At 28.1% G+C, this 26,493-nt stretch overlaps 14 protein-coding genes across 14 annotated transcripts; 7 read left to right on the forward strand and 7 right to left on the reverse strand.

Annotated features, from left to right (window-relative positions):
* Nucleotides 1–286: 286 nt before the first annotated feature.
* T551_00865 (V-type ATPase, G subunit) lies at nucleotides 287–908 on the reverse strand (the record flags this gene model as incomplete). Its single annotated transcript, XM_018373129.1, has 6 exons — nucleotides 287–380; nucleotides 424–533; nucleotides 586–686; nucleotides 735–777; nucleotides 821–859; nucleotides 906–908. The coding sequence occupies 6 exons, from the start codon at nucleotides 906–908 to the stop codon at nucleotides 287–289; spliced, it is 390 nt and encodes a 129-aa protein (XP_018230875.1).
* Nucleotides 909–1,107: 199 nt separating this feature from the next.
* On the forward strand, nucleotides 1,108–1,406 carry T551_00866 (uncharacterized protein; the record flags this gene model as incomplete). The annotated part of the gene is made up of 2 exons (XM_018373130.1): nucleotides 1,108–1,203; nucleotides 1,248–1,406. The coding sequence occupies 2 exons, from the start codon at nucleotides 1,108–1,110 to the stop codon at nucleotides 1,404–1,406; spliced, it is 255 nt and encodes an 84-aa protein (XP_018230876.1).
* A 136-nt stretch (nucleotides 1,407–1,542) lies between these two features.
* T551_00867 (uncharacterized protein) lies at nucleotides 1,543–3,296 on the reverse strand (the record flags this gene model as incomplete). Its single annotated transcript, XM_018373131.1, has 4 exons — nucleotides 1,543–1,904; nucleotides 1,949–2,397; nucleotides 2,440–3,024; nucleotides 3,073–3,296. The coding sequence occupies 4 exons, from the start codon at nucleotides 3,294–3,296 to the stop codon at nucleotides 1,543–1,545; spliced, it is 1,620 nt and encodes a 539-aa protein (XP_018230877.1).
* A 511-nt stretch (nucleotides 3,297–3,807) lies between these two features.
* On the reverse strand, nucleotides 3,808–4,937 carry T551_00868 (uncharacterized protein; the record flags this gene model as incomplete). Its single annotated transcript, XM_018373132.1, has 4 exons — nucleotides 3,808–4,203; nucleotides 4,259–4,409; nucleotides 4,451–4,564; nucleotides 4,606–4,937. The coding sequence occupies 4 exons, from the start codon at nucleotides 4,935–4,937 to the stop codon at nucleotides 3,808–3,810; spliced, it is 993 nt and encodes a 330-aa protein (XP_018230878.1).
* Nucleotides 4,938–5,029: 92 nt separating this feature from the next.
* Nucleotides 5,030–5,834, forward strand: T551_00869 (DNA-directed RNA polymerase I subunit RPA43; the record flags this gene model as incomplete). Its single annotated transcript, XM_018373133.1, has 3 exons — nucleotides 5,030–5,426; nucleotides 5,475–5,688; nucleotides 5,756–5,834. 3 exons carry the CDS (start codon nucleotides 5,030–5,032, stop codon nucleotides 5,832–5,834), a joined length of 690 nt encoding a protein of 229 aa, XP_018230879.1.
* A 224-nt stretch (nucleotides 5,835–6,058) lies between these two features.
* Nucleotides 6,059–7,135, reverse strand: T551_00870 (uncharacterized protein; the record flags this gene model as incomplete). The annotated part of the gene is made up of 1 exon (XM_018373134.1): nucleotides 6,059–7,135. The coding sequence occupies one exon, from the start codon at nucleotides 7,133–7,135 to the stop codon at nucleotides 6,059–6,061; it is 1,077 nt and encodes a 358-aa protein (XP_018230880.1).
* A 511-nt stretch (nucleotides 7,136–7,646) lies between these two features.
* Nucleotides 7,647–8,172, forward strand: T551_00871 (uncharacterized protein; the record flags this gene model as incomplete). The annotated part of the gene is made up of 5 exons (XM_018373135.1): nucleotides 7,647–7,681; nucleotides 7,702–7,715; nucleotides 7,841–7,936; nucleotides 8,034–8,061; nucleotides 8,088–8,172. 5 exons carry the CDS (start codon nucleotides 7,647–7,649, stop codon nucleotides 8,170–8,172), a joined length of 258 nt encoding a protein of 85 aa, XP_018230881.1.
* Nucleotides 8,173–9,806: 1,634 nt separating this feature from the next.
* On the reverse strand, nucleotides 9,807–11,094 carry T551_00872 (uncharacterized protein; the record flags this gene model as incomplete). Its single annotated transcript, XM_018373136.1, has 10 exons — nucleotides 9,807–9,827; nucleotides 9,866–9,888; nucleotides 9,932–10,006; nucleotides 10,050–10,241; nucleotides 10,286–10,324; nucleotides 10,365–10,455; nucleotides 10,501–10,617; nucleotides 10,670–10,764; nucleotides 10,815–10,857; nucleotides 10,909–11,094. 10 exons carry the CDS (start codon nucleotides 11,092–11,094, stop codon nucleotides 9,807–9,809), a joined length of 882 nt encoding a protein of 293 aa, XP_018230882.1.
* A 513-nt stretch (nucleotides 11,095–11,607) lies between these two features.
* Nucleotides 11,608–14,961, forward strand: T551_00873 (uncharacterized protein). The gene is made up of 7 exons (XM_018373137.1): nucleotides 11,608–11,904; nucleotides 11,951–12,049; nucleotides 12,094–12,745; nucleotides 12,801–13,259; nucleotides 13,304–14,559; nucleotides 14,608–14,770; nucleotides 14,818–14,961. The coding sequence occupies exons 1-7, from the start codon at nucleotides 11,669–11,671 to the stop codon at nucleotides 14,908–14,910; spliced, it is 2,958 nt and encodes a 985-aa protein (XP_018230883.1). The 5' UTR covers nucleotides 11,608–11,668; the 3' UTR covers nucleotides 14,911–14,961.
* Nucleotides 14,962–15,577: 616 nt separating this feature from the next.
* T551_00874 (uncharacterized protein) lies at nucleotides 15,578–17,163 on the forward strand (the record flags this gene model as incomplete). Its single annotated transcript, XM_018373138.1, has 6 exons — nucleotides 15,578–15,786; nucleotides 15,836–15,940; nucleotides 15,982–16,125; nucleotides 16,171–16,319; nucleotides 16,365–16,836; nucleotides 16,881–17,163. 6 exons carry the CDS (start codon nucleotides 15,578–15,580, stop codon nucleotides 17,161–17,163), a joined length of 1,362 nt encoding a protein of 453 aa, XP_018230884.1.
* Nucleotides 17,164–17,649: 486 nt separating this feature from the next.
* Nucleotides 17,650–18,961, forward strand: T551_00875 (uncharacterized protein; the record flags this gene model as incomplete). The annotated part of the gene is made up of 3 exons (XM_018373139.1): nucleotides 17,650–18,100; nucleotides 18,144–18,350; nucleotides 18,393–18,961. The coding sequence occupies 3 exons, from the start codon at nucleotides 17,650–17,652 to the stop codon at nucleotides 18,959–18,961; spliced, it is 1,227 nt and encodes a 408-aa protein (XP_018230885.1).
* A 170-nt stretch (nucleotides 18,962–19,131) lies between these two features.
* On the forward strand, nucleotides 19,132–20,659 carry T551_00876 (uncharacterized protein; the record flags this gene model as incomplete). The annotated part of the gene is made up of 8 exons (XM_018373140.1): nucleotides 19,132–19,279; nucleotides 19,323–19,524; nucleotides 19,567–19,613; nucleotides 19,658–19,878; nucleotides 19,926–20,059; nucleotides 20,098–20,180; nucleotides 20,231–20,380; nucleotides 20,433–20,659. The coding sequence occupies 8 exons, from the start codon at nucleotides 19,132–19,134 to the stop codon at nucleotides 20,657–20,659; spliced, it is 1,212 nt and encodes a 403-aa protein (XP_018230886.1).
* Nucleotides 20,660–20,764: 105 nt separating this feature from the next.
* Nucleotides 20,765–21,583, reverse strand: T551_00877 (uncharacterized protein; the record flags this gene model as incomplete). The annotated part of the gene is made up of 5 exons (XM_018373141.1): nucleotides 20,765–20,890; nucleotides 20,937–21,025; nucleotides 21,076–21,282; nucleotides 21,329–21,401; nucleotides 21,443–21,583. The coding sequence occupies 5 exons, from the start codon at nucleotides 21,581–21,583 to the stop codon at nucleotides 20,765–20,767; spliced, it is 636 nt and encodes a 211-aa protein (XP_018230887.1).
* Nucleotides 21,584–21,685: 102 nt separating this feature from the next.
* On the reverse strand, nucleotides 21,686–26,219 carry T551_00878 (chromatin-remodeling protein SWR1; the record flags this gene model as incomplete). The annotated part of the gene is made up of 6 exons (XM_018373142.1): nucleotides 21,686–22,226; nucleotides 22,271–24,142; nucleotides 24,187–25,061; nucleotides 25,106–25,623; nucleotides 25,667–25,928; nucleotides 25,974–26,219. 6 exons carry the CDS (start codon nucleotides 26,217–26,219, stop codon nucleotides 21,686–21,688), a joined length of 4,314 nt encoding a protein of 1,437 aa, XP_018230888.1.
* Between the last annotated feature and the right edge of the window lie 274 nt (nucleotides 26,220–26,493).

Here is a 26,493-nt window from a genome sequence, read left to right on the forward strand (position 1 = left end):
ATTATTTAATCATTTAACGGATTGTATGGAAGTTAATAGTGTACGATAATGTTAAGACAAAGTCACGGACAGTACGTGTCCGTAATACATCTAAAAGTGTCATATGTAGTTTAATATTGGAAAAAATAGATTAAAAATGTTAACTGGAATATTAAAGACAAACGTTTTTCCTCAATCATTAAATATCAAATATGATTATGAAAACAATTAATAATAGTTATAAAAAATAAAAGTCAATAATGTATAAAATGTATATATCTTCTAATTGATTGCTATATCAGTATTTTTATATGTTATTTTCTATGGATTGATCTCGAAGTATTTCAGAATCTATGTTGGTATACATTTTTAAATCAACTGTCGTAAGCAGCTCAGTTATTCTGATTAAAAATTAATTAAAGAATAAAACAAAGAAAAATATACTTTTTTACCGTCTCTTCCTTAGCACTAGCAGCCTGTTGTCTAATTTTTTCTAATTTTTCTTCAACCATTTTATCAAAAATTTCTTCTTGCTTTATATTAGACCCAGTAAGCTATTAAATTAATCCATTAAAAATAAATCAAGTATTTAGTACTAGCTCCTACTTCTTTTTTGTATGTTTCAAATGCATCTTCTTTTTGTAATCTATATTCCTCTATCACCGCTTGAGCTTCTAAACGAGCATTTTTTAGCCCTTGAGCCCTGCCTTACAGAAGTTATTCATATTGAAAGAATACGTGAATATTTTATATACATTCTCTCGCTTTTTCAACGATTTTTTGTGATTCTTTTTCTACCTAAATAATTTAACTTTAAACTATATATAATTCTGAAAAAAACCTCCAATAATGTTTGGATACCAGACGAACTTTGAACTGACTTTAAAGAATTGTTAAATTTTATTTAAAAATCTTTGTATTTTTACCATTTTTCTCGTCAATTTATCAATATTTTATTATATTTTATTACGTTTTATTACGTTTTAATATTCATTTAGTTCCATCAAAACGACCGTTGCCATATCAACTACTGTCTGAATTTTATCAGTTAATCTTTTAAATAAACTTAATAGATTTTTATATAAGAATCCTTTGATAAGTTTATTAGGAATTATTTTCAAAATATCTATGTCTAAACTTGCAAAAATGATATTTTTTGCAACAACAACAGCAACACTTATTACTATTGGTACTGTTCATTATATTCAACAAGTGGAAAAAGATGTTTTTGAGTAAAATATTTATTTCAAAAATCTCATTTTAAGTAGAGAATGTATGCTGGTGTGCTTCGGGATGAGGCACGTCAAGCAGTTCGTAAACAGCGCGAAAAAGAGCGAGTAATTCAAGAACAACAGGTCCTTCACGAAAAAAATCAATCTGTAACTATTAGTTTGGAACCTGAAAATAGCAATGAAAGAAATACATAGTTTTTGTCTGATAATCTATTTGAGGAAGAGCAGAAGGGCTCGTAAGTGGTCTGCTTGCAGATTTATTTGGTTATATAACTAGATGTTATATGTTTTTAGATTTGCATAAAAAATCGACATATTATAGTGTATATGATTACATTTTCTGAAGTAGAACAGGCGATACAAGATCCTCCCAAGCCAGAATTAATTGGCCATTTTGTTCAATATCTGTATCTACCCCAAACTTTCCATAAATATATTCTCCTGTTTCTGGATCAATTTTTTTTTCTTTTCGGTCACGTTTAGCAAGCTCCAATTTTAAAATATTTGGTGGTGAATTATCTATTATTATTGCTGTTTTATAGTCTGATAAAATAGGTTCGTAATTGTTGTTCATGCTAAGATGTTTAAATGCAACAATAGATCCTATAGGTGGTGGCTCAGTAAGAAGAGTAAGTGTTTCTATATTTTCAGGCAAAGGCGGCATCCTATCTGGTGATGTTTTATTTAAAAGTTCTTTATGTGTGATTAAAATGATCAAAGACGTTAGATTAATTTACCTTTATTTTTATTTGGTGTTATAGAAATATCCTGAATAGGTACATTTGGAATTTCGCACTCTATTTCTTTTACAATGCATCTATCTTCCCAATTTTTTTCATTTATTTTGTTATTTAAAATTGTTTTTCCATCGTTATCAAATTTAATATGTATATTCTGAGTATTTCCTATTTTCGAAATAAATCCTTTACTTTTATTTTTTATGTATTTTTTTAGTGGTTTAATTTCAATATCCTTGTTTTGATTTTTGTTTATTCTTTCTTCTATTTGTAACAAATCTGCAAATGTAGCAGAGTCTGGAAGAATGCCTTGTTGTTTAAATCTTAGGAGTTTTTTAGTTCTCTTTTTCCTCATATTACGTGCTTTAGTAGATAGTGATCCTTGACCAGGTGGTGCTCTTTTTTGATTTTTATTATCTAAAGGTATCTGGTTTATTTTTGAGGTTGATCTGTATATAAATGAATATTTTTAAATTTCATACTAAGCCTACCTTGATGTTGTACTTGAATCAGAAGAATCTTTTTCAGAAATAGATGATGACTCAGATGTTGACGAGGCTAATGACAAAGACGATGACATGGCTGATGTTGATGAGACTGATAATAAAGAAGACAACGTGGCTGATGTTGATGATGTTGATAATGATGATGATTTTGTTGATGATTTTGTTGAACTACTTGAGGCAGAAGATTGTGAATTTAATTCAATTGGAGATATTTTTTTTTTAGAAATTTGTATTTTTTTCCCTGTATTCAAAGTAATTTCATTTTCTAATGTATCAAAATTAATCAAATTATTTTTTTTAATAGATTCGTTTTCATTTTCTAAATACTGTAGCTTTCTCTTAAGATTACAACCTTGTACAATCTTTTGTGCTAAATCATGATCACGTTTTACAGTATTGTTGATCGTGCTAACATATTCATTATTCTTTAGCAAATCTATATCATTTTTTGCTTCATTGTCGTTTTTATAATTTGTTTCTACTAAATGATCGTTAGGTATTGACAGATATTTTTCCGATACAAAGTGAACAATGCTTTTCTCATTAAACGAATCTCCAGTTTGTTTTAATCTATTAATGTAGTTAGCTTTTTTATAGAAAAAAAAACCAGATTTATACATAATTAAGTCATTTTCCCTCAATATTTTACAAATAGGAGCCTTTAAAGGCAAATAGAAACCGTCTAATTCAAGACTTAGTTGACATGGTTTTACCTCTAAAGAGAATGTCTCAATTACATCTTCAATCAAATGTTGAATTGTTATTGAATCTGATAAAGTTGGAATAAAATGCCAACATTTAAATGGAGGCAAAGGATGAATTGTTGCAAGGCGTATTCTCATAATATTTAAACAATTTTGATTGGATTAACTCCAGTTTAAAACTTTTTATGTTAAAAATTGAATTTTTGCATATTTTAATGTTTAATAAATCGAATAAAATATAGAAAATACGATTAACTATTCTTCGGATTCCAAAATTAAAGATAAATAATACTATATCTTTTATAAAAGTTTTAATAAGTGATATATATGTAGATGTTTTTAACTATTACCTAGAAATTACTTAACAGATATTTTTATTTCTTTACACAACTATATTTTGATTTAGAAGAACTTTTTTTTTTCAATTTATATTTCAATAAAAACAATAAATTCTTAATCCTTTTTTTAGTATATACATATAAATATGTTTTATTAGGTCTTAAACATCAAAAATATATGTTTATTATATTCAAAATTAAATCATTGTATTATATCGATAATTTTTCCTTAAGCTATTTTAATTAAATCATAATATTTTAAACATTATTTTTTATACCTGCTCTTTTATGATAATTTATATAATATAAATTTAACTTTTTTTTAATACGTTTTCATTATATAGCATTTTCTCTTTAAATAATACTTCTTTAATTTTTTCTTTAATTCTATCCTTTACAATAGATTTGTTAGCGTAACAAGAGTATTCCATGTTAAGAAGGTCTGTACTTTCATTAAGTAGTAATGTTGATAAATGGTTGATTTTTTTTGAACTTGTTAAAATATCTGGAACTTCTTTTCTCTTAAATAAAATTATTTCTATATTTGGCCATGATAATAAAAAAATTCTAATAAAAGTATGCGTAGCATCCAAAAATTCAAAAGGAAGTTTTCTCGGAAAAAGATAATTAAAAGGAAATGTAGGATTTGAGCGAACAAGACTCAAAATTTCTAATGTAAAACATACACCTAATCCATAGAAATGCCACTATTATATGTTATTTTTTTCCAATAGTATATATAAATATATGTATAAAACATACAAATTTTTTATATGGTTTAATTTTAAAAAGATTTGAAACCAAAAAAATAAGTATTATTCCTCCATAAAAATGGATGCTTGATTTAATGCTTTTAAAAAGAGTTTCAAACATAGAAACACCATCAGACCATTCAATTGATGATGGACCAAATCTAAAAAAGTTAATAACAGTATCTATCTTGTTTAATTTAACCTTTCATATGCAAATCTTTGACGTGCATTCAATAAAACATGATAAATCAACTGTAATTCTATAAATTCTGTTTTATTCCCAGAAACGATTTTGTCAGGATGAACTTTCAACACTCTAGAAAGTCATAAGAAATAGATAAAGTACATAATTAATACATTTTTCGGAATTGTGATTTTAATTTACGTTTAGAGTCGTATGGAGATACTTTTAAAATTTCATAAAAATTTTCTGAAAAATTTCTATAGATTCCATGTATTTTATAAATAAAATAAAAAAGAGTTAAGAAAAAAGATATTTTATGTTTATCTTTTAAAAAAACTGTTGAATGTGGTAATGGTTCATTAATACCAGTAAAGTGTTTACGTGCTTGATAAAAAAGTTTTTGAAAAATTAAAATAAAGTACTCTTGAAAAGAACACCAAATGATCCATGAAATTATATCTGACACGATTGACGAGTTAGTAAAGCTTTGGTTATCTATATTCATAATTTTAAGAATTACGTTAAGTGCTAAAGTTAATCATATTAATCGTACAGAATCTTATCAATTAATAAAAAAATTCTAAAAAATTAGAAAAAATGTCAAAAGAGCATAAAAAGTCTAAGAAACGAAAACATAATGAAATTGAAGAGAAAACTTTTTTACAGGAAATTAAAAAAAAGAGGAAGAAAGAAAGTTTAAAGAATAAATCTACAAAAAATGATATGGTACCAATAAATCCATTTTATTGCCTTAAAATCGAATCCTATATTTCAATTCCTCCTATTTATTCTAGTTCTCCAATGAAAGGCGTAGAATATTATCTTGATACGATGATTTTAAGTTATCTGCCAAATATACAAGGAATTATGCTTGCACATAGAAATTGTGAGTTTATTGATAAAACGGCGAAGATATATCATGAAAGCCCATTTGCTTTTGCATGGGTTCAATTTGAAATGCTTGTTTGGAAAACAAAGACAGGTGATTTTTTAGGTAAACAGATATTTTGAAATAATAATTATATTTAATATGTAAAATAAGAAGGAATAGTTAACTTACAATCACCTTCACATATAGGTCTTTTAGTAAGTGGATTTTTTAATGCTTCAATACCAAAAAGTGCCATTCCTAAAGCTTGGATGTATCAAGAAATCATGTCTCAAGAAGAGGTGGAACAAAATGAAAATGGATATTGGATAGATCAAAATAAAAAAGCAGTTAAAATTGGTGATAAAATATCTTTTTGGACGGTAAAGTACGTTATCCTATAACCCATCCTTTTTCATTAAACTTATCATTAAACTTATTTACTAATCTATAAGACTTGAAACGATTGGAGGAATCGTCAGCATAGAAGGAACTCTTTTATCAAAAAATTTACAAACAAATAATATACAATAAAAACATAATCTTTAAAAATATATATGCTTAAATAGTTCAAAAATGTTACTATATAGGAATAAAAAATGGCTCTACTCTAATAAAATATAAACCAATATAAAGAAATTGCAAAATTGTGACAAACCCTTTCTTAGAAACCTAGCCTCAAAAAATTTGATTAAATGTAGATCATTGTTGAAACTAAAATACCAACGATATATGTAAAAAATAAACAATACATTAAATTATACAACCGACGAATTGTCTTCTTGTAGGACCGGTGTAGGGCTTAAATCCTTTATAAAACAAAACATGCCATCCAAGGAAGGTACATCAATGGTATTATTCGGGAACAAATCCGTAATAGGACTTTGTGAATCCCAGGCAGAATCAGAAGATGCATCATATGAACTTGACAATACAGGAACTGAATCAAAAGATGTATCTTTGTTGTAGTCAGAAGTCCATGCAAATTGAGAAAGAGCATTATTTGACCAGAACTGCGACGTTTGTAAATCAAAGGATAATGGAATCTCTGAAAGAGACCCACTATGAGGCATTGTTAAATATTGGTCAGAAATACCTAATCCTAAATCAATATCATTTTCCACTACTGATGGAGATGGGTCATGCAATGGTGTGCACAAACTTTCCGATGCCCACATATCTATTGATGGATCTTTAGTTGTTAAATAAGAATGCAACCCCATCAACGGCGGTGCTGTACGGGAAAACGGAGATGAATATGGAGGACCAGGAGGACCATCTGATACTCCATATGCATCTTGAACATAAATCGATTGATTAACTGGATGTTTACCCGTAAGCGTCACTGATGATGGATCATTGCTTGACCAGGGGGTTTCATGTAACCCAAAATTAGATAAATTAGGTGAAACCATCCCAGGAAACTGCGACATCGTATTCATAAACGGTTGCGGCGATTCAACAGTATTTGGAGACTGTGGTGAAGCTGCAATCAAAATAGGCGGTATTTGGATCGGCGGATGGATTCGACTAACAAACTCACATGGATAATTTGCTTTAATACAATGAGTACATTTCCCATCCGGACGCCCCTGGTCGCCAGAACAACGTATTTTTCGTCGTCTACATCGTTGACATGCCACGTCAATCCGTTGGCGTGGAGAATCCGAGCCTTTAAGAGGAAGAGAACGCGATCGGTACGGAAATTTAAGCGAATCCAATGTTCGTGTCTTAAAAAGAGGATTCTCCATGCCTGTATTCTTCTTATTAATCGAGAGAAACCCCGGTGTAATATTTTGCGAGATAAGCGTCTCACAAGCTGAATAAAAAACCATAGTAATTTAATGATCTATTCGTACACAGTGTACCCCCACACACCCTTCTTTCTCTCAAAAATCTCGCCTTATCTACCAAAGTGCTTCTCAATCACAAGCTGACTTACAATCTTAATATATTAGACTTAATACTAAGTCTCTTTGACCTGCCCTAGAGTATAGACTCAAGAAACCGTGAGCTAACGCAAGTTTCTGACGACCCTATGATTTGCTAATATAGAGCCTGTGGTTTGCTGATGCAGGGCTGATATTTCCTACGTATATTTTGCGGACGTCTTGCCTTAATAATGGACGCTCGATCAAACTGATACGTACTGTCACTGGTGTTTACAAGGCCCCGTGGTATCGGCCTTTGAAATCTTCTGTGTTTTTAAATCTGATGCGCTTTGTTAAATTCCTTATTTAGCTTGGATAAAATAAGATCTCCCCTTCTATTAGGTCTTTATATATTTGGAAAAAATAATAAGATAGACTAGACACGTTTTAGTACACTTAGAGAGATATTTTAAAAATGCCCCGACAAAAAGAGTTGAGTGGCTTTAACTTGTTTAAAATATTTATAAAAGATTTACAAAAAAAAGTATATCCGTCTTATATTAATCATAAACTGAATAAAAATATCTTAAAATCTGTTTTTTCTGAAGATTAAACCATTATCTTTGCTTCTTAATACTTATATATCTCCTAAATTAAATTAATATTTAGTGGCTGTTCAAAGACAAAGCATGCGCCACCTGACCTTATTTGGGAGAGTATGTGTACGCTTGGCGCTGTTTATTAGCGTAGAACAAAGTCAGATTGGTATGAGCCAATATATTCCCTTAATTAAATAGTTATTAATAAGAAAATTATTTTAAAATTAATATATTTTTAATATAATTTTTATAAAAAAAAAAAGAAATAAATCATTTTTATAAAAAAAATAAGTAATATATACTAATATTTAAAAAAGAAAAATAAAAATACAAAAATTAGTAGGAAATAAAGAGTATAATTCATTATTATATACAAGAGAATACTATAGAAGACGTGGGTAAAAAAGATAAAAAGGCCGTATTAGGTATGGACATGTGCGCTTAGGATCGTGCGGGTGTTGAAAAATTTCACATCAAAATGAAGATGTGTTTCTTTTAGAGAAATGTAGCAATTATTTTCTATCATTCGATCTATTTGGATCTTTTTTCTTACTTATTAAACAACTTTTCATAATTTTTGTAATTAGCAAAAAACATGTTTTCAACACAGACTTGTATACAGAGATTTATATTTATATAGAAATTTTTAGTTTTATATAGAATATTTTAATAAAAATTAGTTTCAATTAGACTAATTTTAGGGGCTAAATGTCTAATCAAGGATATAACTTTAAAATAATTAAGGGAAAAAACTTTTAAGGCATATTGCCTAGGGTGACCTTAGTGCATAAGTTAGGTCAGCTAGCTAGGCTAATAATTAGGCTAAGCTAAGGAGAAATGCTCGATATGGGAAAAGATAACGTAATCGAGCGTAGAAGGGCTTTAATTATGAAGGCTTTTACTTAATTACTAGTTAATTTAGTAACCGCTAAATTTTGATATTGATCGAAACAAAAGTTAAATGTTCAATAGTATAAAGATGTATGAATATTTGAAAAAGGATTAACTGTATAATAAATATAAAGATGTTACAAATGTTTTTGATGTGTTTTAATATATTTTTTTGTACTTTTTTTATATTTTTGCTGCATTCTTACATACTGCGTTTAATAAAGAAATATGGATTAGTCTTTGTGTAAATGGATAATTGGAATATTTTGGAATCTATGAGAGAATCTAGTGTCATTATGCACAAAGACTCAGAAAGCTATTTTTAACAATGGAATAGTTTCTTTCATAGAAAGAGATTATCTTGCACTATATTACCGAGAAAAAACTAATAACCCCAATACTTCATTACTTTGAAGACATGTATTTGGTGCGGAAAGAAATTCCTTAGCACTGGTATTGATGAGAAGAGTTTATGCAATGCTATGTATCTAGTTGTGATATTTTAAGTATTATGTAGACATGTATGTTGATGAAACGGGAAATTGTAAGAGTTTAATTATGTATGTAAATATCTTATAATCTTACTGATTATATCTCTTTTTAACGTAAATGATTTTGAGTTGTCATTTTTTCATGATTAAAGAATATATATATTTAATATTTTTCTTAAAAACATAATTTTTATTTTTGTATTTATCCCAATAAATAGTTTTATATACTATTTTATTAGTTCAATATGTTATTATACATAATAAGATATAGGAATATTTCGTAACAATAAGATATTTATATATTCTTAATAATTATGTTATCTGGTTAAATTTTTATAATTTGTAGAACTTTGAAACATTTTCAAGATTCTTATAACCTAAAATTAAATCAAAATATTTTGTAATTTAACAATAAAATTACATATTTTATAAAATCTTTATAAGATTTATAAATCTTTCATCGCAATCATCTCCGCAATAGACTAATTGATAAAAGGTAAATTCTTTCTTTTATATGAAACTTACTAGGTAAAATGAAAGTGCATTAAATGTCGAGTCCTTCTTGTAAAATTTCTTTAATATATATTTATATGGAGATATCTTATATATAGTCAGTTTGAAAAAATAAATGTATATAATACCCAATTAATAAGATCAAGCTAATATCACGCGTAACTAAGAAATAAACATATATATATAACCAGAATACATACATGATTGACATTTTCAAGTGTTCCTATATTATCAATTAAAGAACTATATTATCCAAATGCAAAAACCCTTATAGTTCCCCCAAATCGAGCTTTTTACACTAACAAGTCCATCATTCATACCTTCTGCGTTGTTTATTTTATCTAAATACATAAGACAAGAAAACTGAACTTATATTTTCTTAACTCCAACTTAACCGAAATATATTAAAAAATGAAGGTACAAAAGAAGCACCATAACTAAAATATAAAACATTAGGATCATCAATTACATTTTTATTAAAAACATTCTCCATATATGTTGTCGTTAATTCTTCTATTACTTGAGTTTGTAGCCCCATTAAGGAAAATAAGTTGCACGTTTTTGAAATATTAAGTGCTTTTAATATATATATAATCCTAAACATGAATAAATATACATACCATTAATTAATTTAAGGCAATAATTTGCAAAATATGTTCCTTATTTTATCATAAAAAAATCCAAATCAAATTTCTGTACCTCTGTGAGGGGTTGCAATTGTAGTTAAGGACCCAACTTGATATTTTTTAGGGTTTATTTTAGATATCAGATATCGACAATCTAAACCACCCTTTAAATAATTTAATAAATTACAATGTCTAGGTATTTTACACACCATACTATGTGCTATCAAGTTTACTTTATATCCTTTATACTTGTCCTCAATTTGTTTATGGAGAAGATATGATCTTTCTTCTACTGTTCCTAGCATTGGAACTGATGTTATAAATACCTGTTTTATTTCAATTTTTTAAATATTATGAAATATAGATATCATATATAACCTCTACACCATTTGCTTCTAAAACTTCTTTTATTCCCCTCCAATAATATAAAACGATAAAAGGAAATGATTTGAAATACTTGTATTTCCCAATTTCTATTAAAAATAGTTACCTTTATATTTCTTCTTTTTTAATAACTCAGCACCTATTTTGTCAAACCCCATTAATCCATGACATAATACCAAAGGCTGGAAAAATATATGCTAAGTATTTATAGATAATATTATGAAATTTCTTACATTCTTTGGTAAAAAACGCTTATGTGTTTTTTTCACTGATTTATAATTCCATTGTTTTTCTTTTTGATCTTTTACATAATGACATGTATGAATTAATTGAGTATGAAGACATAAAAATCTAAATCCTGCAATAGTTGCGTGGTTGAAAATAATGATTTTTATTCTTTTAAAAGATAAATACGTCATCACTTAATTCTTTATTCATATAAATTTTTTATTTGTAAAAAATCTTTAAAATGACTATATCCATTAAAAACTGGAAAATACCATTCTATAAATATGATAAATTCTTTGCAATATTTGTATTTTTATTTTCTTTTATTTATTAATTTGAAGATTATAAAGAATAAATTCGATAGTAGCTTAAGAAAGTCATTTTATATCTTTTATAAATATATATATATAATTATAAATAATTGTGTTCATTAAACCTTTTTTTTCTGTTTTCATGTTTTATATATATTTTAAACAAAATTTACTTTTTTTTTATAAATTATAATATTATGAAATATAGTTAATAAATCACTAAAAATAAAAAGCGGAGATTTTAAGTTAATCAATATTTTATTTTCGTTTTATTGCACTTTTGAATTTTATTTATTTATTTATTTTTGATATTGTTATCTGGAATTTTGTGAGTTTAAACTTAAAAATAAAATGAAAAAAAAAGGAAAAATAAAAATTTTTAAAAGAAAAAATGCAATTAAATGAATTGTTTTGACTAAAAAAAACCTTATTTAGATGTTATTTCTAAAAACAAATGGAACAAAAAGATTATTTTTCAGATCAATTATTAGAACACCAAAAAATTCATCAAAATATTGAATTAGATAGTTTACATAGTGATAGGAATACAATAGAAGCTCAAAATGAAAAGAGTGGATTTAATAATAATATTTACAATGAATTACTTGAAATATCTGATGACGAGTTTGAAAAATTATCTCAAATAAGTGACTCAGATGATAGTTTAATTATCCTCACACAAGAACAAGCGTAATTTATTTTTCTTGATGAAATGCTATTGTCTAAGTATTTCAAGGAATCTTGAAATGGCTCAATATGCAAACAAGGCATTTAAAGATAGAGACTATGTTCAAGAGGTTAATCAACAAGAAAAAAAACAAGAACAAATAAAAACGTAAAGTTTAATTATTAATGCTTTTTTTTTGATAATGTATATAGAGGTAATGGACCAGACTCTCAAATACTGTCTAGAAATTATCAAAAGGAATCGATACCCGTGGTAAATACTGTATATAATCCGAATCCGTATTCAGTAGAAACCTATGATGCAAATAATTACATTCAAATACCACCCTTGCAATATAATGTAGGAAATAATCAGATTTCGAATGTTTATTCAAATATTAAAAATATCCCTATACAAAATAATATAAAATATTATCAAAATCCGTATAAGAATGTGATTCTTATAGACGATCAAACTATAACTAATCTTCCGGCAAAATATCCAGATCGACCTTTACCTTGGAAGAAACCAGATAATTTTGGTACGTCAAGCAATCCAATAGATCTTTCTGTAGATTCACTGGATCATTCATTTTCTTATAATCCTTATTATTCGATTATTGAATACCAGGATTCTGTACCTCAGAAATTGTATAATTCATCACCATATCCACAAGTATTTGATACAAGTCGTGAAATTATGGCTTTACTTGATAATATACAACCAGTGGATGAACTTAAAGTCAAAGAGGGGACACTAAAAAGATTATTGCCTACACTTATGGAACATCAAAAAATTGGCTTAACTTGGATGAAAGAAAGAGAAGAAGGAAGTAACAAAGGCGGTATTTTAGCAGATGATATGGTATATTTATTATTTTCAAAATATTGTTTTTAAACATTATTTTAAATTATTATAGGGTCTTGGGAAAACCATACAAGCATTAGCATTAATCGTTTCTCAGAAAGAAAATGGAGATGGTATAGGAACAACACTTATATGTACTCCTGTATCTCTTCTTCAACAATGGGCTAGAGAGATTCAAACTAAAACTAAACCACCACTTAAGTTTTATATTCACCATGGCAATTCTAAACGTGCAATCAAATCCTCTGAAATAAATAAATATGATATTGTCCTTACTACATATGGAACAATTGCACATGATTATAAAAATTCTGTAAAATATGAAAAAAACGCTACAGAGAATCCAAAATATATGTTTTATAAGTCACCATTTACTTTGTTAGATCATCAATGGCACCGGATAATTCTAGATGAAGCACAGGTAATTAAAAATAGACACACTTTGTCAGCTTTAAGTTGTTGTAAACTTGAAGCTACTTATCGTTGGTGTTTGAGTGGAACGCCAATGCAGGTATAATTTTCAAACATTTAGTTTTGGTTCTAAACATCTATAAGAATTCGATAGACGAGCTTTATTCTTTAATGCGTTTTTTACGCATTAGACCATATGATGATTGGTCTACATTTTCAGATCATTTTTCTAGACATTTTAATAGATATTCATCATCTTCAAGCATTAAAGAATGCATGAGAAAACTGCAAGTATTATTAAAAGCTACCCTTTTAAGAAGAACAAAATTTTCAACAATCAATGGTAAACCTCTTTTAAAATTACTTCCTAAAAACATGGAATTAGTTCATGTTGTATTCAGTAATGAAGAATTAGTATTTTATAAAAAGCTTGAAGAGCATTCACAATTACAAATGAGTCAATACGTAAATGAAAATGTTATTGGTTCTCATTATACAAATTTACTTGTTCTTCTATTACGTCTTCGTCAAGCATGTGATCATCGTTGGTTAGTTAGAATAGAAGAATCTATTGAAATGTCAGAGACTGATTTCTCAAATCAAAAAAGTCTTGCTCTTAAAATATTTCCACAGCAAGTTGAAAATATTCGGAGACTTAAGGATTTTGAATGTCACGTATGTTATGAAATTATTTTATCGCCAAATTTTATTGTACCATGTGGGCATTATTATTGTAGGGATTGTATTTTCAAAGTAATAGAGCAAAATCAAAAAATGGCTATTATGAATGGGGACATTACATCAGATGCACGGTGTCCAGAATGTAGATGTTTATTTAATTTAAAGAAAATTGTCGATTTTTCTGTATTTCGAAAAGTTTATAGTTGGAATTATGAATCTAGTTTTACTCAAGAACAGAAAGAAATTTCCGATGAAGAAACAGATGAAGATCTTACAGTTATAAAAGATAAAGGTAAACAAAAAGCCGTTCTCTGTGATAATAGAAGTGCTATTAATAACTTGGATACAAAATTAGCATGGAAGAAAATATTTGATCATAAAGTTACTAAACAAACAAGAAATAAATTTCAAGAAAAATTAAAAAATAAAAACTTTGAATCATCTGCAAAAATTAACAAATGTATTGAAATATTAGATAAAATAAAACATGAAAATAATTTAGAAAAAACAATTGTTTTTTCTCAGTTTGTGGAATTTTTAGATTTATTAGAAATTCCTCTTTTTTTAAAAGGATATAAAGTACTGCGCTATGATGGACGTATGAGTGCAACTCACAGAGATGAATCGCTTCTTAAATTTGATCAAGATCCAACACAAACAGTCATGTTAATATCTCTTAAAGCAGGAAATGCAGGGTTGAATTTAACATCAGCATCACAGTAAATATAGATAATCCATTTATTTCTAATAGTATTAATATATTATAGATGCATCTTGCTTGATCCATTTTGGAATCCATTTGTAGAGGAGCAAGCTATCAATAGAATCCATAGAATAGGACAAACAAGACCCGTTCAAGTATATAAATTAATAGTCGAAGGAACAGTAGAACAAAGAGTTTTGGATCTTCAAAAACGGAAACGAGATTTAGTATGTTTCTTCTTTTCTATTTCTATCACTTTAATTATAAAAAATAGATAGAAAATGCATTGGAAGAAAATGCAAGCATGCAAATTAGTAGATTAAATAAACAAGAACTATCTTTTCTATTTGGTCTTCAAAATAATTAATAATTAATCAATTTTTTCTTCAATTTCAAATTTAATATTGATATATAAACTAAAACAATCATGGTATTTTATACTATATAACATATAAAATATTTTTACTATAAATATCTATTTTATTAATTAAACAGCATTTATATCTTTTGCCGCATATTCATACATTATTAGGAAAAATCATATGAAAAGAAACATTTGCGTTTTTTGTAAGGTTTGTTTTTATTATTTTATATAAGATACAACACACAATATTAATTTTGTACATTTTAACTATCGAAAAACATACTCATTTATTTATATACTTTCTTAATAAATATTATCTAAGTTAAATACAAATACCTTTAAATCATAGTTTTTATAGATGTTGGACTCGATCGTACACGCGAGTTTTTCGACACAAGATTTGCCTATAAAATTTTTCATCGACGGGAACGTTCAACGACGCGATTTATTGCTTTAGAAATAAAAAAGATATTAAATAAGGAAGTCTGTTGTGGTTTTTAAGTATTTAAGTGTTTTCTGAACTGTGTTTTCTTTTTACGTTTTTTTTTTGGGAAAAATTGTCTGAATTTTGGGTCAAATCGCAATAAATTTAAGTAAGATTCAATTATTTATATAAAAACAAATTTTTAAGAAGAGATTAAGAGGATTTAGAGCATTGTTAGAGTAAATAATGTCTTTTAATTACGATTATGGCAAAGGGAGTGCATCTGCTGCCTCTGTATCAGCAGCACAAAATCAAAATAACCAGATCGTAGCTCCATCTGCAAATGCATCATCACCTACCTTCCAGACAACAAATACAACTGTACAGAATGTTAATAACAATCAAATTCCTTCCTCACAGTCTCCATTGCAAGGGGAAAATAAGACAGCACTTTGGTATGTTCTTTTACGCTCTATTTTGAATTTTAGATATTAATGGGTATAGGATGGGTGAGCTTGAGCCTTGGGTAGACGAGGCATTTATTCGTCAAGTATGGTTTAATCTTGGAGAGCAAGTTAATGTAAAAATGATCCGTGATAAGTTTTCTGGGTATGCATCGTTTTTATTTTGTACATGTTTAATCGTGTTAGTTCGAATGCTGGTTATTGTTTTGTTGATTTTTCAAGCACTGCAGCTGCTTCAAAAGCTCTTTCTTTAAATGGAACTATTATTCCGGGAACAACCCGGTTATTTAAGCTTAATTGGGCATCAGGTGGTGGCCTTACAGATAGGAAGTATGAAGTTGTTGATTTTGCTCTTAAAATATTTATATATTTCAGAGATGATCGAGAGCCTGAGTTTTCAATTTTTGTTGGTGATTTAGGTCCTGAAGTTAATGAATATTTGCTTGTTTCTCTTTTTCAAAGTCGTTATCCTTCGTGTAAATCGGCAAAAATTATGACAGATCTTGTGTCCGGAATGTCAAGAGGTCAGAAACAGGGTTTTATATGTATTTAAAATTAACTTTGTTTAGGTTATGGTTTTGTTCGATTTTCAGATGAAGTGGATCAACGGCGAGCTCTTACTGAAATGCAGGGTGTATATTGTGGGAGCCGTCCTATACGGATTTCTACAGCAACACCTAAAAATAAGCCAGGAATGAGTCATATTAATATGATGCATATGGGTATGTCTCCTTTAGGGTATTATGGAGCACCCCAACCTATGAATCAGTTTACTGATCCTAATAATACTACTGTTTTTGTTGGCGGTCTTTCAAGTTTTGTTACAGAAGATGAATTACGAAGTTTTTTTCAAGGTTTTGGTGAAATTACGTATGTAAAAATCCCTCCTGGTAAAGGTTGCGGTTTTGTGCAATTTGTTCAACGGCATGCAGCAGAAATGGCTATTAGTCAAATGCAAGGATATCCAATTGGAAATTCTAGAGTTCGGCTTTCATGGGGAAGAAGTCAAAATAATTCTGGCCCTATAGGTACTCCGTACAGGTATGTTTTCTTTTTATATACATGTTCTTATTTTGTTTAAATAGGCCTGCACCACCTCCACCCGTCCCTTATGCATCTATGGGACTTCCACCTCAACATGCTTATTCTAGTTTTGCACCTCTTAATCCTAACGCTGCACATATGCATCCACCACAACAATCAGGTCAGCCTTTACCCGCACAACCGGGGCAGTTGTCTGGATCACGAAATCCCATGGATCCTATCCCAGTAGCTTTATTAAATGAATTATATTCAGCAACACGAAATGCACGACTCGATAGACTGGAAGCTGACCGAAGTAGCTTCCATGGCGTCTATGCTCAGTAGTTTTGTTTATGATTTATTCACAAACAATAGACGTCTGGTTTTTGTTTACTATATGGTTTTCTTTGCTCTTGTTTTGATTAAGGATAAGGAAAATAAATATGACTTCGATATTTGTTATTATTCTTGGATATTTAGTTCAAATTCTTTTGTTTTTATATTATCTTAGAACTTGTATTTTGATTTCTTTGAAAGATTTATATACGATTTTCCTAAAATATGTATATATGACTTTATGTATACATATTCATACATTTTATTTGTGTATACGTATTTATATATTTTATTTATATCTATTAAAACTACTTTATTTCTTTTTTACCTATTTTTTATTTGTCTTAATATTCTAATTTTTTTGTTTGTCGATAAGCGCGTTTTCAAACCAAAATTACGACATTTAGAAAAATTATATTACAAAATACTGTAAAATTGAATCAATATTTACAAGAAATACGTTTAAAAACTCTTTTTTTCTTTTAATGATCAGTAATGCGTTATGCGGACTTTGATTGTTTGATTTTTCCTTTGAACCGAGGTGTTCCAATGCCAGAATTTCGAACATCTTTTTGTTTAACACATGATCCTGACCATATAACTGCTTTAAATCACCAGAAAAAAACTTTAAATTCTCATGGAAGTGGTAATACGTCAATGATTGAACCAAATATTAATATATTTGACACTTATACGACTTTAACACTTCCAACAGTGACAACGTATATTTCTTCTCTTCCACCAACTGATCCAATCAAAATATCTTTGCATTCATGGACGCTTCCACATATATCTAGAGCAATGGCGTCAATGCCACCAAAGCCTGAGGAAAATGTAGCATATATACCTATGTTTGAAGCTCGTGTCTATGTTGATGGAATACCTATTACATATCAGTTGATGTTGCCGCATTCAAAGTGGCCTGTTGTCATTGACAGTTATAATGGTATATAAAGATTGTGTTATTTTTTATTATTTATCTTTCTTAGATCATAACAATACATCTCAAAGATTTTATTTTCCAAATCATAAACTAGAAAATATTTCAAGTCTTACAAGCTATGCTGTACCGCCTGACTTTTCTTCTATAAAATTAATTTTGTCTGAAGGATGGCTGCAGACTCGTGAAAACATGCGTCCGTTGTTTAAACGTGTTCGTAATATTGTTTGTTTTATGTTTCAATATGCAGAACCTGGTACCCACATTAAAATCTCGAATATTTTTTAATTTCGTTTAGAACTATTAGAGGCATCAGGTATTTCATATCCTTCGTTTCGTCCTGTCAACAGTTATATGCTTTCTTGCTTTTCAGCCAATTCTTATGTGGGCTTTCAACCAAATGATATCCCTCTTCCGCTTTCCAACGACAATTCTCCACATAGTTCTCTTTCTGATACAAATATTCAGATGACAAATACTTTAGATGACCGAATTGAAGAAGTTGTTCAGCTAAATACCTTATCTACATCATTTGATCTTAACAAGTCTCAATTTACTATGCCGCTAAATACACAAGGATTTCCTGAATCATTTCAAGAGTCTTCGTTACCAATAATTCAAGTTGATTCTAGCTCATCTTATAATCTTTATCCATCATTCATTCATCCTCAAAAAGATACATTATTAGATACGGAGCCAGAAACTAATAAAGAGAATGTTTCTTCTCTACGGAGGTCTCCACGTAAAACTTTTGCTCCTCGTGATTCAGCAATTACAAAAAGTCCAAGTAAATCAAAAAAAGATTCTAAAACAAAACGCACAGAATTTCTCAAAGAAATACAAGTTCAAGATATGATTTCCAATTAATTCTTAATTAAAAAATCCAATAACTAAATGCATTGATTAACTATATAACTTATAACTTATATCTTTAATACTTTATTTATACATAATTTAAAATTGTTTTATGCTTGCTTTCTTATCATACTTTATTTTTTATCGACTCGCTAAAATTAAGCTCCACAACGAAGAAATCAATGATTCATGGAACATTGGTTAAGGAACAAACTAAATCAAAACGTTTAAATGGCATTGATAAGGAATCTTTACGTGAAATAGAAGCTCTTTTATTAGCTGTTCCTAATCTTGAAGAACAATATCATGTTCTCAAGTTGATTGGTTATGGTAAATTTTTTCTTTAAAAAAGCATTACTTAATAACAAAATAGGCACATTTAGCTGTGTTTTTAAAGCAATTGATCTCAGATATCATGAATATGATAATTCTTCATGGGAAAATAAACTAGGTGCATTACGTTATTGTACTAGATTATCGGTTCAACAAACTCGTTATGTGGCTATTAAGCGAATATATGTTACTCAATCAATGCATAGAATTATTAAAGAGCTTAAAATTCTTGAGCAGTTGAAGTATAAATGATTTAAAATATCTATAGTATTAATTTGAAATAGAGGTAAACCATCGGTAACATGTGTTATTACAGCTTTTAGACATCAAGGTACAAATTTTACATATTAGCGAAGTTTTTCAATCTTTTTATAGACCAGGTTCTGATTATTTTGCCGTACATTATGCATGCGGATTTTAAAGAGTTTTATCTCGGTTATACACTTAAAGATGTTTCTATTTACATTAAGGAATTATTTCGTGCATTAAATTCTATTCATGAACTATCAATTATTCATCGAGACATTAAACCAGCTAATTTTTGTTGGAATCCGTTTTCTAGAAAAGGATCACTTGTCGATTTTGGACTAGCACAAGTAATATATGGTTTCCTTTTATTAATTGAATGATTTAGATATTTTAGTGGGAAAAAGAATTTGATATGTCATGTACCTGTAGTAAAAAGTGTTTAGAAAATTCTAGTTTTTTTAATAAAGGAAGTATGGAGTCTTTTATGTTATTGGAACCAAATAATGCATATATTAAAAAAGATTTAAGGTATATAATTGTAATTGGATATTTTTAATAAGTATTAGACCATCTAAAAAGGGTGAAAGAGGAGGAACAAGAGGATTTAGAGCACCAGAGGTTCTTTTTCGCTGCAAAAGTCAGCGTTGTGGTAATATTTTGTTATATCGTTTTATGATTTAAATATTTATGACTGATAAGCAATTGATGTTTGGTCTGCTGGAATTATTCTTTTGGTTTTTTTTATTAAGAGATTTCCTCTTTTTCAGAGCGATAATGATATTAATGCTCTTGTTGAACTAACACATATCTTTGGACGAATAGAAATGAAGAAATGTGCACAATTACATAGTATGCTATATATATTAATCAAATAGTAATATTTAATATTAAAATGTTATAGATTGCTCTTTTCATGATAATATTCCTTCAATATCTGACTCAAGAATTTCATGGTGGCAGTTGATAAAAATATTTTCGATTAATGATAGTTATTCAATATTTGATGGCGAAGATGAATCTGTTATTAAATTTGCATTAGATTTTTTAGAAAAATGTTTAATGTTAAATCCTTCAGAAAGAATTCAGTCTAAAGCAGCATTAGAGCACCCTTTTTTGAACTTGGTTTAAAATTAATATATTTTTGGAGTTTTTAGCTTTACATTTATATACTAACATAAATTATACACAGATATATATTTATTCATAAAAATACATGATATTATCATTTATAAATTATATTGGAACAATATGCGCTCCTAAACTTCCACTTCCTCCCCAATTTTTTTGAGGAATTAAAGTAAGGTTAATATTTATTTCTTTTGACTCTTCTTTTCGTACAATCTGCAATGGTATTTCTTTCTAAGGTAAAAGTTAAAAATTATTCTTTATTAGAACAGTGGTTAACATTATCTGACATTTCTACAAGTTGCACTAATGATGATAATCCTTGATGATTCTCTGCGTGAATAGTACCAAATCGTTTAATCAAATCTCCTGTAATAAAATATATTAATTTATTTACATTAATAATAAAAATGTCTTACCTTCTTGAAGCCCTGCAAGAGCAGCTGGTGATTGGTGAATTATATAATTTACTCGTGCAAAAGGTCGCTCGATAGTATTTTCAATAGCAGTTTGAGTGGTATCTTGAGGATTATGTTTATGTAAAGTATGCAAAGCTACTTGTATATTGTTTGTTAATGCATGATAATCATTTTTAAGCCTGTTAATACGTGCTCTTGCAATACGTACTGAAAAATATTTAATGAAAAGAAGAATATTGCAAACTAGAAAGACCTGAAACAACGTCTATATCAGAACGTGGAAAGCCATCTTCATCAATTAATGGTGTTTCCATATTAACATTATGCTTTAATATATTAATATTTGGTCATTTGGCGAAAAAGATACCTGAAGTAACACATCACTAAGAGATTGTAACTCTTGTTTAATTTCATCTAGACGTTTAAAAATATCTTTAAGATGGCTATTAATACTTTCTGTGTCTTCAACACTCTGGTCAGATGCTTGTGAATTTACAGGAATACCCATGAAACAATATTGTGTAAAAATATTTTTTAATACGATAAAATGTATAAAAAATACAAGATTATATACAAGTAGGACATAATATTAGTTTATAATGAGTATGAATTACCATTCATCAGGGCATCCTTCATTAGTCAAAAAGTCTAGCATGTATTCGTCAATATGTCTAGGTTCAGGTGGTTCAGGTAATGAATAATTATAATGCTGCGTTGTATTTTCATGTGGTAATATATGTTGGTTCTGGCTTGTGTCAATAAGATCTTGATTTTGTATAATTTCTGATTTATTTTCAATAGAATTATAGTCGGAAATTGTTACAGAGCGTTCAGCAAAGTCAATAGCATCAATATCCATTTCATTTTTTGCAACTCTTGCAGCAGCAGCATCATTTTCTTCTTCTGCTGCCATTAACATAGATTCTAATTTTTTTTCGCTGAGTGAAGTGTCGTCTGACTTAATATTTGCATCAATAAGATCACGCCAATTAATTTTGCTCAAATGGTCAGTGGTAAAATATCCTTCTCCAATAACAACATTATTTAGCATTCGTTTTTGATTTGCTTTTAATAACATGTTTTCTTCAATTGTATATTCAGAAACGAAACGATAGATATGTACATCTTGTGTCTGCCCAATACGATGACATCTACACTAGTGAGTTAAATATTAATAAAAGTTAAATAAGGTTACCTGTCTTGACATTGTTTATCCATAGATGGGTTCCAATCAGAATCATAAAAAATTACAGTATCTGCACCTGTTAAATTAATACCTAAACCACCGCTTCTTGTGCTTAAAATAAAAACAAATATTCGAGGATCATTATTAAATCTTTCTGTTAAAATTTGACGCTGTTCAATCTTAGTAGCACCGTCTAATCTTAAATATTTATAACCATGAATATTCAAAAATTGCTCTAAAATATCTAATACGCGTGTCATTTGTGTAAAAATAAGTGCTCTATGATTTCCTGCTTGAAGTTCACGAAGAAGGACAACAAGTCTTTGCAATTTCCCACAATCGTATTGAAGAAGCCTTTTGTCAGGAAACGCAATAGATAGTCTAACTTGCATTGGATGAAGAATATTCGTATATGTTTGTTGAAGTAAATTTAACTGAGATTGTTGAATTTTGGAAAATAAGAATGAATTTAAATCAGTAGCAACAACTGTAGGAGTAACGCATGAATATTTTTGTAATAATGTTTCCATAGAATTTATCCTTCGTTCAAGATCGAGTATGGCATCTGATAAAAACGTATTAGTCTTCCAAAAAAGATTCATAATATCTTTAGGTTTAATTTTTTTTTTCATAGTTGATATTTTAGTAGTTGAAATAGAACAAAACTTAATCAAACCAATTCCATATATTGGATATGACTGACATCGCATATAATTAAGGTAGCTATAATGCTTAATTTTTTGGAGTTTTGAAATTCTTGTTCTTTGAATAGTATAATTTTTGTATTCTTTGAAATTATTATAATTTTCTGAAATTGAATAGTCAATAGTAGATTCTAAAAATTCTATGTCTTTTGATATTTCATTATTTGCGCAAAGCAGTTGTACCTCATCCATCATTATACGTGATTTATTTTCATTTTTAACAATAATAAGATTTAAAAAGTCCAGGTTTAGATTGTAAAATTGATTCTTATTTAAATGCTTTAAAATAAGAAAATTTTTAATTTCAAAATCAGCAACAACTGAGCGTGACATAGAAAACGATGTAACAATAGGACGAATTTCAAATAGATCAGGATGATTGCATACTTTTCTTAATTGCATTAAACAATTAATAATACTAAGAAAATTTCCTGATGCTAAAGTTTCTTTTGTTTTTGCTCTTGACATAAAATCATCATAAAGATAACGTTGCCGTTTAGATAAACGACAATAAATTATATGTTCATATTTTTTAGGCATTTGTTTTTCAACGTCTGCTTTTAATCGGCGTAAAAGATATGGCCGTAGAAGCTGATGAAGCTTGGATACTTGATTCTGAACATCACTATCGACAACTTTACTATTATTCTCAATCATTTTGTCAATTGGTTTTGAAAACCATTCCTGGAAATCTTTTAAATTAGCAAAATCAATAGGCATTGATTCTGACAGTCCATGTGGCATTAAAAAGTATAAAAGAGACCATAACTCAATAAGATTATTTTGTAAGGGAGTACCTGTTAATAAGAGTCTTCTTTCTGTATTAAAATTTAATAACACTTTCCATCTTTGAGAACGAAAATTTTTAATATTATGAGCTTCATCTAATATTAAATAATGCCACTTTTTTCTACGAAAAGGCTGTTGATCATGAATAACAAGCTGATATGATGTAATGCATACATGAAATGTATCTGGTTTATACCATCCTTTTCTTTTATTTTTACGCTGATTTAAATTACCATAATATGTCAAAATCTTGAATCCAGGTGCAAATTTACTAAATTCCATTTCCCAATTCAATATAACACTTGTTGGTACTACTATGAGATGTGGACCCCAAATACCTTTTTCACAAGCCAAATAAGATAATAATGCAATAGTTTGAATAGTTTTTCTAAAAAAAAATGTTAAAAGGTTGAATGAATTAAAAATAATTACCCTAATCCCATTTCATCTGCTAAAATTCCATTAACTGAATTTGAATAAAGTCCAACTAGCCATTCTAGTCCTGAATATTGATATTCACGAAGCGTTCCACGAAGTAAAAACGGAATAAGAATACTACGTTGAGATGTTTTATCATTAGAAATAGCTTCATTATCTAATTTGTTTTTATTTTCTATATGTAAATCTGTTACTTCTGTTTCAACTTGATCATTTAATTTTTCTTGATTATCATCATATTTTTCAATATCTGAGTTTTCACTATTAACTAAATTATCAACATAAGATTCTTCACTATCCATTGAGCTAGAAGGAATATTTGTTTGAATTTTTTCATCTCTATAAAGAAAAGCTAGACCAGGTCCATCATCTTCACTACTGTCATATTCGCTATCCTCATCATATTCTGAATCTATAGTACCATCTGTTTCACTACTTTCACCTACTTCTTGACTTTTATTAAAATCTTTTTCGCTAGAAATTTCATCACTTTTATCTTGAATATTTTTTGTAGGAGATATTGTATCTTCATCCATATCTAATGATCCTGTATCTGAATCTGTATGAGTTTCATCAAAATCATTATTTATAGAATTATATGAATAATCTTCCAATTGATTAGAAACAATAGAATAATCTTTTTCGCTACTATAATCCATCCCATTTTTATTATATTTATAACCATTTATATTGGAATTTTTTATTTCAATGTTTTTTGTTTTTAATTTTTTGAAATCAGGAATTTGTTTAATACCATCTTTTTGAGCTTCAAGAAGTTGAGCAGAATGTTCTAAAATTTTATTTAAATGAAGTTTTCCTACTTCCCTTTGTTCTTCTTGTAATTTTTCATTCCTTCTTCTTCGAACTTCCTATTATAAATTAATATAAAGTTAAAAATAAAATATAAGAAAACCTTTTCTATAAATTTCCATTTTTTCTTAATTTCTAACGATGTCTTTTTAGCTAATTGTCGTATTCTTTTTTCAGCTTCTTTCTTTTCTTTTTCATCTGCACCTGAAAGTTTTTTAAAGTACGATATTATCATTCCAGATATTTTTTTAGCTCTAGACATACTAGTCCTTCTTTCATTAGCAACAAGTTTAGAAAAATTAATAGCATGAGAAATAAGATGATCTAAATGATCAGATGTACGAATTGGCTCGATTGATTTTTTAATGATCAAAGATGGTAATTTAGACAAGGATCCATTTAATTTTGCTGATTCGATTTTATTAAGAAGCTCTGCTTCTAGCTTAGCCAATATAGGAGCTTTATCAATAGGAATTTCTTCGTTATTAAGAATCAAAAACGATGACATATAATCCGCAAGAGAATCGTATTTTTTTACTAATAAAACATGGAATGGATGTGTAATGATAGGAGAAGGTACTTTGATTTTAATTTTAAGAGTTGGTCGATGATAACAAGGGTCTGAGATTATTAGTTTTATCAACAAGAGAACATTAAAATAAACCCTCTATATCTATAGAATCTAAAATTATTTCACTTTTAGAATCCATTGATAAATCACTCCTTGATGATCCTTCTTTCAAGCTTTCTGAATCTTCGCCATTGTACTTATTAAGCTTTGAATAAATGTTGGATACAGGAGAAGAATGGTTATCTACAAGTTCTGTGTGTTTTAAGTGTGTATTAATTGAATTCCCTGTAAATAAAACAGGACAATCTATTTTATTTTTTTCAACAATAGACATAAGATCATATTGTTTGTAAAACTATAGAAATAATGAATTAAATACTTTACAATTAAATATTATAACCTGTATAAATTCGTTGCTTTTATCATGTTTAGCAACTTGAGGATCATAATCAAGAAGTGTTGTATAATTTTCTAAATGAAATAACTGACGAATTCTGTCATCTTGATTATTATAAATTCTTTTTAATTTTTCTTGACATTCCATAATTATACGTTCATGAAATCCTATAGTATGTGACCAACCAGCACATCTTTTTTTATTGTTGTTTTCATAGACATTTGTTCTCCGGCGCTTTGTTGTTGACATAATTAAAATATTGCTCAATAGCTATTGTCTATGTAGATTTATATAACATCTTTCGTTTTTACACTTTTTTTATTTTCTTATTATTTTTTTCTATTTCTTCATTTCTAATTTGTTTTTAAATATTTTTTAATAAAATTTCAAAACTATTCTTTTCAATTTCAATACTTAATAAATAAATTTATGATAAGCTTTTGTTAAATTATTTCATCATTTAAGTTTTTGAACGATTAACGTTTTGAAATTTAAACGTAAAAATAAAAGTTTTTAAAATAGT

The sequence above is a fragment of the Pneumocystis jirovecii genome, assembly GCF_001477535.1.
Source record: "Pneumocystis jirovecii RU7 chromosome Unknown supercont1.3, whole genome shotgun sequence".
Lineage (NCBI taxonomy): Eukaryota > Fungi > Ascomycota > Pneumocystomycetes > Pneumocystales > Pneumocystaceae > Pneumocystis > Pneumocystis jirovecii.